General features: G+C 43.4%; 1 protein-coding gene across 1 annotated transcript in view; it reads right to left on the bottom strand.

Moving 5' to 3' along the window:
* NUP210 (nucleoporin 210) overlaps nt 1-12,443 on the bottom strand; it is a 214,077-nt gene that overhangs the window by 195,528 nt on the left and 6,106 nt on the right. The window contains 1 exon segment of the mRNA XM_030206772.1: nt 4,928-5,143. Within this exon segment, the coding sequence (XP_030062632.1) occupies nt 4,928-5,143 (216 nt within the window).

The raw sequence follows: 12,443 nt of genomic DNA, 5'->3' as shown, positions 1-12,443 counted from the left end.
ATTGGTTGGTGCTATCTCACCTGGATTACTGCAGCGGGATTTATGCAGGTTGCCTTGGATACCTTTTGCAGAAACTCCAGACTGTACAAAACACTGCAGCAAGACTAATCCTGGGTAAATTGTGTTTTGAGCATGCTCAACCTCTGCGTTTCCTTCTCCACTGGTTGCCTGTGAGGGAACGTATCTCTTTCAAAATCTGCTCCCTAACTCACAAAATCATATATGGGTTGGCTCCGGAATATATGCTTTGCCTTATCGACCTGCCTCCCAGGAATGCAGTTGCCACCGCGAGGTCGTATCTCAACCTGCACTTTCCAAATTGCAGGGGCGTTAGATACAAGACCTTCACTTTGTCCTTCCAATACTCCTGTGCCAAGAATTGGAATGGTTTGCCGAAATGCTTAAAGCTGCAAAATGATCACCAGCTGTTCAAGAGGTTGCTGAAAACCCACCTATTTGGACTGGTCTACTCCCCCCACTCTCTTACCGATCAATAGTCCCACTTTCTTACCCCTGCATCTGTTATGCCCCCTTCCTTGCCTATTCTTGTCTCTTACCATTTTCTCTTATTGCATTGTCATTTTTAATTCTCCTATGTAAGCCACATTGTGCCTGCGTATGTGGGAAAATGTGGGGTAGAAATGTACTATAAATAAATAAATAAATACCCATTGACTTGCTCCTTTGATGTTACTGAATTCTATTATTCTGTCTCATTGTATTTCCAAATGTAAGCCACACTGAACCTGAGTTTGATTGGGATGTGGGATATAAATGTTAACTTAAAAAAATAAATTCCTTTATCCTCCACCTTTTAAGGCACTGCCTATCCAAATGGATGGTGATAGCACAAGGAAAGCAAGTTTGGGCCAGTGAAAACTCAAAATAACCTGTTCCTTAGCTGGGCTCTAGTATTACCATATTGAAAATGTAACCATACAATGCATTTGGGGTTATGTTCCACTAATACTTTAAAAGATTAACTGGCTTTCTTCAAATCATTATATAACCTTTGGATATAAATACACAAGTACATAAGTATTGCCACACTGGGACAAAAACACATTTATGCAATATCATAATTCCTCATGTACAGCCACAAAACAATCTTTTAGGGTGGATAGTGTTCACAATGAGCTCCTTTTATTTTTGACTGGATGGAAGAAAAAAAGAGTTTTCTGTTTTGGAACAAGTCAGCACAAGAAAAAAATATATAAGAAAACCAATTTACTGCATTAGGGGCTCAGAGCCCATTTAGTTATGTTTAAACAAATGAGAGATCTGAATGAAACAAAAATATTTTTATTATTTTGAATTATAAAACCACTTGTCCCTGAAACTTGTGCTCAAAACAGAATAATCCATTTGTATGTCTAAAATGTAAACTTCTACAATGAGATGAGGTGAAGATGCGATTCCATGTGCGCCAATGAAAGTAAAGTTTAATTTTACTTCCATTTAATTTCAATATACTCCATCTTTATAACACCAGGCTTCCCAAAGCAGATTACAACAGTTAAGATGAACCTATCAGGAAACTTAAATTTGGCCATGTATTACTGTATTCTACAGAACTCTGTAGAAAAATGGGCACAAAATACAGAATTTATCACTGCTGTTTCTATCAGCTGTAATAATTTTTAAGCTATTTTAGTGATATTCAATTTTATTTCATGATATTTAATAGATATGGAAAGTTTTTAAATAAATAAAATAAATACATAAAAAAGATGTCAAATACGTTTTTTCAAAAATCATCTCTCCTCCACCTTTTAAGGCACTGCTGCTTATCCAACTGGAACAGATTTAGACTTTTTACAGATGGACCACGCATATGAAGTCCATTATTTCTAGTAATCTTTTGCTATTGTTTTCAATAGTGTTTGCTATTGTTTTCAGTGAACTAAAATGCTGGTAAGCTCCACCTACTGGTTTCAGCCCACACAAATTATAAACTCCAGACTACCCAGAACACTGCAGCCAGACTCATATTCGGAAAAGCGAAATATGAAAGCGTCAAACCCCTCAGAAAAAAATTACATTGGCCCCCACTAAAAGATCGAATTACATTTAAAATCTGCACCTTAGTTCATAAAGTCATTCATGGAGAGGCCCCATCATATATGTCAGATCTAGTAGATTTACCAGCAAGAAATACAAAACCTTCATCACGCACTTTCTTAAACCTCCACTATCCCAACTGCAGAGGACTTAAATACAAAGCATTACATGCATCCAGCTTCTCCTACATCCGCACGCAAAAATGGAATGCATTACCGAATGCCATAAAAACAACACATGATCTAATAACTTTCCGGAAACTGTTGAAGACCAACCTGTTTAAAGAGTCTTATGAAATGAATCCTTCATGAAAGACAACTTCAAAACTACATCAGAACAAACCAATTTTGAACTCTTATTATTAGGTTACTTTAATCACATTATTATTATTGTATGTTATACCTTGTCCTTGATCTCATATGCCTGATATGAATTATTTATTTACTCCTTACTTTTCTGTTATTTTCTATGTACCTTAATTGAATAAATAATATGAATTTCTCATCCCATTATTGGCGATCGCCATTGCGGCATAATGTAAGCCACATTGAGCCTGTGGGAAAATGTGGGATATAAATGCAGCAAATAAATAAATAATGGGTCAGATAGGCTCATGCCATCTCCTGTTCTCAATCTAACCTCCTTGGGCACTGAACATTTTCAAGATGGCAGTGCCAGTTGCAAAAGTCTGGGCATCACTTCTGTCTCTTGTGAGGGAAAGGAGGGTGCCACTACACTCCAAATTTTTTTTTTTTTTTTTTTTTAATTCAGTGAAAGGTAGGTTAGGCCATGGAAGGGAGGAGGGGGTCACTAGACCAGTATTTCCCAAGTCCAGTCCTGGAGTATCCCTTGCCAGTCAGGTTTTCACAATATCCACAATGAATATGCATAAAAGAGATTTGCAAATAATAGAGGCAGTGTATGCAAATCAAGTTCATGCATATTCATTGTGGACATCCTGAAAACCTGACTGGCAAGGGGGTACTCCAGGACTGGACTTGGAAAAACACTGCACTAGACTACCACGGCAAATATTTGAATATGTGTAGGGGGGACCACTTATTCTACCTGGGAATATGTTGGGTGTCACTTCAGATTGGGTCACAGGGAAGGAAGGAGGGGGGTCATGAGACCTCCAGGGGGAGCCATTGTCAGGTATCTGGGACAAAGTGATCAAGTTGGGGAGAGAGAAGGGGTGCCAGTAGAAACTCACTCCTCTCAACCAACCCTACTATGCTGTCCCAGAACCTGGCATAATTCTCCCCTTGATAGTCATGTGGCCAAAACTTGCTTTATTATTGTTATCATTTTGCATGCCAGAGGATAGCAAATGCACTGCATTTGCATTCATTTCAATGCAGTCTATGGTCAGGGCTTCCACACAAGCTAAAACCCTTTCTGCATTACTATCCTGCACTATTACATCTGTGGTAACCATGCAGGAAGCTTTCTGCACTAGTCCCACTGTCCCTATGTCCACACGTTCTTTGCATTTTATCACAGCGAGTCTTCAGTCATTACAACTATGAAAGTGCTGACAGCAGAGAGGGGCTGGGATTTGATATATTTCCTTTCTGTGGCTACAATTGAAGTGGTTTTTATTTTATAGAAAGGTGCTTATTTTGTACCTTGGGCAACGGAGGGTTAAGTGACTTGCCCAGTCATAAGGAGCTACAGCAGGAATTGAACCAGGGCCGCTGAGAGGCGGGGCAGGGAGGGCAAGATTCCCCTAGGCCCGACCTCTAAGATGGGGCCCAGACATAAGCCTCGCGATGGGGTGGCACAAATGGCAAACCAGCATTAAATTCACCCCCACTCCTACCTGGTTCAGAATCTCTCTTGTCTTTCCCTCCTCCCTTTGGCAGTGTTCCTGCAGGCTACTGTTATCAAAAAAGAAAGCAACTTGCCTCTGGCTGGCTCAGAAGTGTTCCCTCTGCTCTGTCCCACCTCCTCTGACACAACTTCCTGTGTCCGAACAGACAGGCACAGCAGATTAAACATTTTGGAGGCCAGCCAGAGGCAACAGGCAAGTTGCTTTTTTTTTTTTTAATGCTGCCAGCCTGGCATCACACAGTTAACACTGCCAATTGCCGAGGGGAATAGGGAAAGATGAAAGAGATATTGAACCGGGCAAGGGGGCGGCAGTGGCAGGCGGTGGGGGTGCACTGTTTGCCCTGGGACCGGCTTTGTCTCTCAGGAACCCTGAATTGAACCCAGTTCTCCAGGCCACTGCATTAACCATTTGGCTACTCCTATACCGTCTGCTCTTCAGTCCATTTGGGTGCTATTGCTGTCTTCTGATATTCCCCTAAACCAAAAAAGGAGCTTTTAAAAAAAAGCCTATAATGTACAGAACAAACTTCACTGTTAATATTTTTCATAAAAGCACTGTCCCTAATAGTGTTGAAGTCAGCTTGGATACATTATTTCTCTTTCACAGTATTATGTAGTAGGTATACAATTCATCCTGCTCTCTAGAAAAAAATGTAACTAATCATTCCAAGTTCCTTTGTATTGTTTCCTGGGAAAAGTGCCCTTCTCTATAGTGGCCAGCAAGGGGAGAATTAACAGCTTATTTATCTACAAAACTAACAGAGGAAGCCTGGAACAAGTCATGATGGGAAAGCACGGTACACAGCTCCATTTCCCAGCCCCGAGGAGAATCCTTTCTTTCCACCTGACCCAGTGCACGCTCTCTTTACCCTAAACGGTTACCTTGGTATCAGAGCACCAATGCATTAATACCATCCCGTTGCATCAATCTGGCATCGAGCACAAGAGCTTCACTGAAAGTTAGCATGAAATAGGTAAGATGAAGGGCAGCCCAGGCCTCCTGGTGCCTCCCTGCCAACGCTTTTGCACTCACCAGCGATAACAGCCCTCGGTGGCTTCCAGGGTGAAATTAATCCTCGTGCCTCGGGCGTAGGGCAGCAGGACTTTGGGGATATTTAATTTAGAAGCGAAGGAGAGAGCAAATAATGAAACGAGGGGGATGAGCGCGTGCATGCTTGGCGAGCGGGGGATCTTCAGTGTGGGGCTGTACACAGATGCCTGCAAGGTGCAGCCGCCACCGCTTCCGGGCCTGGAGGGGGAGGGGGGGCCGCTGCTGTCCTCAGGCAGCTGTAGCCGAGGAGGGTAGAATTTCAGCGGCAATGGAAAGGAAATAGTCTCAAAAACCTGCTACAAATATTGCAGTTCCGGGAGCACCGCGGGCAACGGGGGTGGTGGGGGGGGGGCACAAAGTCCGCACGAGGCTCGGGTAGTTTACGCAACAGTGTCAGTGAAATGAAAATAATCCCAATTATTCTACTTTTATTGAAAACGAAATAAATAATAAAGTATTGCCGCGGTTAGTATTCGAAACTAAGAAGACCATGCTTTGGGAGCTGAATCCGCGCACAAGAAATACCCGCCTCGCACAGCTATTCGCCGCACGTCAGAGCCGCGGGAGCGGGCGGTGCTTGCTGCTCGCGATAGCCAGGCAGAACGGAAGGGGAGGGGGCAGGTCCCCCACTTAAACGCAATGTCGCGATTGCTAGGCTTCTTACCGTAACAGAGGGCACGATCGGATTAAAAGAGGCTGACCTCCGACCTATAAACTGTGTTAATTGCAAGAGGCCCCGTGGCGCGTTACCAAAGAGGTGTACTCTTCCTAAAAAGAGTGGTCAATAAAAAAGCGAATTTTACATTTGCATGGTGCCCAGCTCTCAAAGCCCATTAAGAAATAAAGAAGATGCAAAATAAGATCATGCTCTGGTCATGATTGTCCATGTCTACATCAAACACCTATCCTTCTGCGGTTTCATTTTTTTAGATTCTGCATTGCCCACTGCTGCTTCTTGTGATGCACCTTGCTTCATCCTCCATTGCCTCAAGCAGCTTCACTTATTAACCTGTGTCACTAAGGGCCTAACTAGCATTAATACACTGAAATTATCAGTGGGATGTAGATGAAACAGATAATCTCAAAAATACTAATTGTACTGTCTACATTGCTCTTATCAGCAAAAAAAAAAAAACTTCCAATACCACATACTATAGTCTCAAATCAAGTGCCCATCAAAAAATAGCACAAAACAACACTGCTTCACAAAGCTTAAATATAGTACACTTATGTGCTGTGTCTTCAAGACCTTTTCACAATACACGTTCCCCAGACCAATGACTGTCAGCGTTTCGCTTCAGGGTCTGAAAACATTAGGGTTCTCAAAACAGCGCCATACAACTTAACCACTTTTCCAGCAGCTGCTGTTTTGAGAATCCTAATATTTTCGGACCCTGAAGAAGCCAAGCGAAATGCTTTGTCTGTTCGCATAAGCACAAAGACATACAAAGAGATTTGCGTGCACACACACACACACACACAGACACAGACATACAAAAACACACGTACCCACAGAGGCACACACACAAAGATGCACATGCCTCATACAGCCCAATTTTGCAAATGGGGTAAAGGGAAACACAGGATTTCCATATTGTATGTTGTTATATATATATATATATATATATATATATACATACAGTGGGGGAAATAAGTATTTGATCCCTTGCTGATTTTGTAAGTTTGCCCACTGACAAAGACATGAGCAGCCCATAATTGAAGGGTAGGTTATTGGTAACAGTGAGAGATAGCACATCACAAATTAAATCCGGAAAATCACATTGTGGAAAGTATATGAATTTATTTGCATTCTGCAGAGGGAAATAAGTATTTAATCCCTCTGGCAAACAAGACCTAATACTTGGTGGCAAAACCCTTGTTGGCAAGCACAGCGGTCAGACGTCTTCTGTAGTTGATGATGAGGTTTGCACACATGTCAGGAGGAATTTTGGTCCACTCCTCTTTGCAGATCATCTCTAAATCATTAAGAGTTCTGGGCTGTCGCTTGGCAACTCGCAGCTTCAGCTCCCTCCATAAGTTTTCAATGGGATTAAGGTCTGGTGACTGGCTAGGCCACTCCATGACCCTAATGTGCTTCTTCCTGAGCCACTCCTTTGTTGCCTTGGCTGTATGTTTTGGGTCATTGTCGTGCTGGAAGACCCAGCCACGACCCATTTTTAAGGCCCTGGCGGAGGGAAGGAGGTTGTCACTCAGAATTGTACGGTACATGGCCCCATCCATTCTCCCATTGATGCGGTGAAGTAGTCCTGTGCCCTTAGCAGAGAAACACCCCCAAAACATAACATTTCCACCTCCATGCTTGACAGTGGGGACGGTGTTCTTTGGGTCATAGGCAGCATTTCTCTTCCTCCAAACACGGCGAGTTGAGTTCATGCCAAAGAGCTCAATTTTTGTCTCATCTGACCACAGCACCTTCTCCCAATCACTCTCGGCATCATCCAGGTGTTCACTGGCAAACTTCAGACGGGCCGTCACATGTGCCTTCCGGAGCAGGGGGACCTTGCGGGCACTGCAGGATTGCAATCCGTTATGTCGTAATGTGTTACCAATGGTTTTCGTGGTGACAGTGGTCCCCAGCTGCCTTGAGATCATTGACAAGTTCCCCCCTTGTAGTTGTAGGCTGATTTCTAACCTTCCTCATGATCAAGGATACCCCACGAGGTGAGATTTTGCGTGGAGCCCCAGATCTTTGTCGATTGACAGTCATTTTGTACTTCTTCCATTTTCTTACTATGGCACCAACAGTTGTCTCCTTCTCGCCCAGCGTCTTACTGATGGTTTTGTAGCCCATTCCAGCCTTGTGCAGGTGTATGATCTTGTCCCTGACATCCTTAGACAGCTCCTTGCTCTTGGCCATTTTGTAGAGGTTAGAGTCTGACTGATTCACTGAGTCTGTGGACAGGTGTCTTTCATACAGGTGACCATTGCCGACAGCTGTCTGTCATGCAGGTAACGAGTTGATTTGGAGCATCTACCTGGTCTGTAGGGGCCAGATCTCTTACTGGTTGGTGGGGGATCAAATACTTATTTCCCTCTGCAGAATGCAAATAAATTCATATACTTTCCACAATGTGATTTTCCGGATTTAATTTGTGATGTGCTATCTCTCACTGTTACCAATAACCTACCCTTCAATTATGGGCTGCTCATGTCTTTGTCAGTGGGCAAACTTACAAAATCAGCAAGGGATCAAATACTTATTTCCCCCACTGTACATACCATTGTTTGTTTAGATCACTCTGTTTGTAAATTGTATTTTGATCCTTTTTTTTGTAAAGGGAAACACACTATTTTGCCATAAAGTAACTGTGCACTTTTCAACTTCTTGTTTCTTCTCATTTTGTAAACACTTCCTCAAATGAGGCAGATTATTAATGAGCATAGATAAAAACTGTGCTGTAACCTGGAGGTGTGCCTGTTATTTGAAGACAATATTCTTTCCTAAAACTCTCATTAAATGTACAGTTTTGCAATTAAAGGACCATTTGAATTAATCATTTATCTGACTTACATTCCAAGCTGCAGGTTCTAAGTGTGCAGTAAAATCTGAAGTCAGCCCTGGTAAGATTAATTTTACAATTTTCAGCATCTCGAGGAAATATAATGTTCCCATTTGGCCCATTCATACAGCATTAAACACATCAACAATGTTACTTAGAGAGGGGAAGAAAACAGACTGAAGATAATTCGCAAAGCAGCGAGCAAATCTTGTTAAGGATTCTAGGAGAAAGTCAATATCTGAAGCATTCTAGAATGAAAGAATGGTGGCAAAAATAAACATCTCCAAATACTCATTTTACTGAATTACTGAATTAAGAGTACAACATATATTGCTATCACAGACCCGCTGCATTGAGAATAATGACTGTAATACAGGTATATAGATGAGAAAGTTTTTCACCCCCCCCCCCCCCCAAAATGTATTCTACGTTCAGCTCAAGCATAATGAAAAGCTACCCTTGGTGCTGCTGCAGCATCTGTGTTCCAAATCCCCTTCTCAGGGCTGGTGCAAGGGTATTACGTGTCCTAGGTTAGTGCTTCTCAACCCAGTCCTCCGGGCCCACCCTGCCAGTTGGATTTGCAGGATATCCACAATGCATATGATAGATTTGTATACGAAGGATGGGGTGCATGCATATCTCTCATGCATATTAATTGTGGATATCCTGAAAACCTGACTGGCTGGGTGTGCCCTGAGGACTGGATTGAGAAGCACTGCCCTTGGTGAATCTTCAGCCTTGCCCCCCCCCCCCAACCACCAAATCAAGACCCCTAGAAACTCCCTTGAGATTTTGCTGAACTCAAAAATCATGATCACTTCAATGCCATACCTGCCAGATCAACCATGTAAAAATACATAGACATCATATCTCTATACATAAAAGGCACCACCAACGTTCTAAATGAAGCCTCCAGCCGGAAGTGTGAAGGGGGAGAGATATCCGGTTTCCCCATGAGTGTCTGCCCCGCCCTTGCTCTCTCTGTAACACAGTGAAGGAAAACACAGCAAAGCACGGAATCAAATCGCTCTCTCTGTAACAGTGAAGGACTCAGAGGGGGGAGGGGAGAGAGGGCAGAAGCCCTCACTATCTCTGTAACACAAACATAGCACAGCAGGAAACTTAACACTGAAGGACTCGACTCCGAGGGGGGAGGGGACAGAGAGGACAGACAGCACAGGGGAAGGGAGAGAGGGCAGGGACACACACACTCCCACATGCACACAGAAGAAAACCTTGCTAGCCCCCGTTTCATTTGCATCAGAAACGGGGCTTTTTTACTAGTATTTAAATATTAAACTGTATTTAGTATACAGTGGTGGAAATAAGTATTTGATCCCTTGCTGATTTTGTAAGTTTGCCCACTGACAAAGACATGAGCAGCCCATAATTGAAGGGTAGGTTATTGGTAACAGTGAGAGATAGCACATCACAAATTAAATCCGGAAAATCACATTGTGGAAAGTATATGAATTTATTTGCATTCTGCAGAGGGAAATAAGTATTTGATCCCCCACCAACCAGTAAGAGATCTGGCCCCTACAGACCAGGTAGATGCTCCAAATCAACTCGTTACCTGCATGACAGACAGCTGTCGGCAATGGTCACCTGTATGAAAGACACCTGTCCACAGACTCAGTGAATCAGTCAGACTCTAACCTCTACAAAATGGCCAAGAGCAAGGAGCTGTCTAAGGATGTCAGGGACAAGATCATACACCTGCACAAGGCTGGAATGGGCTACAAAACCATCAGTAAGACGCTGGGCGAGAAGGAGACAACTGTTGGTGCCATAGTAAGAAAATGGAAGAAGTATAAAATGACTGTCAATCGACAAAGATCTGGGGCTCCACGCAAAATCTCACCTCGTGGGGTATCCTTGATCATGAGGAAGGTTAGAAATCAGCCTACAACTACAAGGGGGGAACTTGTCAATGATCTCAAGGCAGCTGGGACCACTGTCACCACGAAAACCATTGGTAACACATTACAACATAACGGATTGCAATCCTGCAGTGCCCGCAAGGTCTCCCTGCTCCGGAAGGCACATGTGACGGCCCGTCTGAAGTTTGCCAGTGAACACCTGGATGATGCCGAGAGTGATTGGGAGAAGGTGCTGTGGTCAGATGAGACAAAAATTGAGCTCTTTGGCATGAACTCAACTCGCCGTGTTTGGAGGAAGAGAAATGCTGCCTATGACCCAAAGAACACCGTCCCCACTGTCAAGCATGGAGGTGGAAATGTTATGTTTTGGGGGTGTTTCTCTGCTAAGGGCACAGGACTACTTCACCGCATCAATGGGAGAATGGATGGGGCCATGTACCGTACAATTCTGAGTGACAACCTCCTTCCCTCCACCAGGGCCTTAAAAATGGGTCGTGGCTGGGTCTGCCAGCACGACAATGACCCAAAACATACAGCCAAGGCAACAAAGGAGTGGCTCAGGAAGAAGCACATTAGGGTCATGGAGTGGCCTAGCCAGTCACCAGACCTTAATCCCATTGAAAACTTATGGAGGGAGCTGAAGCTGCGAGTTGCCAAGCGACAGCCCAGAACTCTTAATGATTTAGAGATGATCTGCAAAGAGGAGTGGACCAAAATTCCTCCTGACATGTGTGCAAACCTCATCATCAACTACAGAAGACGTCTGACCGCTGTGCTTGCCAACAAGGGTTTTGCCACCAAGTATTAGGTCTTGTTTGCCAGAGGGATTAAATACTTATTTCCCTCTGCAGAATGCAAATAAATTCATATACTTTCCACAATGTGATTTTCCGGATTTAATTTGTGATGTGCTATCTCTCACTGTTACTAATAACCTACCCTTCAATTATGGGCTGCTCATGTCTTTGTCAGTGGGCAAACTTACAAAATCAGCAAGGGATCAAATACTTATTTCCACCACTGTATACCTAATGAAGGCAATTTCCAAAAGCCATTTACCTGAGCTGTTTGGAAATTTGCACTCTCCCTGTGTGTAAAGGTGCAGGTTGATTGTTATTTTGAGTGTATGCGGCTGTCAGGATTATTGTTTTGCTTAGACCAGGGATAGGCAACCTCGGTCCTCAAGGGCTGCCACCCAGTTGGGTGTTCAGAATTTCTGAAATGCATATAGATGAGATCTATTTGAATACAATAGTGGCAGTGCATGCAAATAGATTTCATCCATATTCATTGGGGAGATCCTGAAAACCCGACACTAGCTGCTCCAAGGAGGTTTGATAACAGGAGATGGCATGAGTCTATCTGGCCTATTATGTGGGCTGAAGCCAGAAGGCGGAGCTTGTGCCCTATCAATTTCATTGTTTTGGGTGTACCAAGATGATAGCAGCAACATTGGAGAGGATGGCTTCTGCCTTGTGACATCATGCATCTCCTGTTATCCTTGAGCTGCTCTTTGCCACCATTCGAAGTGGGAGTAGACGTGGAGCAGAGAAGTAGATTGGTGTACAACGGGTAGAAGTTGAATCGATTTTTCACTCTGTCAAAAAGTACAAAGACCAGGGGGCATGCAATTAAATTACATGGAAATACTTTTAAAACAAATAGGAGGAAATATTTTTTCACTCAAAAAATAGTTAAGCTGTCAAACTTGCTGCTGGAGGATGTGGTAACAGCGGTTAGCGTATCTGGGTTTTAAAAAGGTTTGGACAAGTTTCTGGAGGAAACATCTGTAGTCTGTTATTAAGAAAGATGGACATGGGGGAAGCCACTGTTTGCCCTGGGATTTGTAGAGTGGAACATTGCTGCTAACTGGGTTTCTGCCAGATACTTATGACCTGGATTGGCCACTGTTGGAAGCAGGATACTGGGCTAGATGGACCATTGCCTGACGCAGTATGGCTATTCTTATGTAGCTTAGTGGTTAGTTAGAGCACCTAAATTGACATCCAGGGGTACTTGGTTCAAATCCTACTGCTGCTCCTTGTGATCATGGGCAAGTTACTTAACCCTCTGTTACCTCAAGGACAGGGAAAT

This window comes from Microcaecilia unicolor, chromosome 6 (genome assembly GCF_901765095.1).
Source record: "Microcaecilia unicolor chromosome 6, aMicUni1.1, whole genome shotgun sequence".
Taxonomy (NCBI): Eukaryota; Metazoa; Chordata; class Amphibia; order Gymnophiona; family Siphonopidae; genus Microcaecilia; species Microcaecilia unicolor.
Note: the sequence above shows the minus strand (reverse complement) of the source record. Positions and strands in the feature narration are given on the sequence as shown.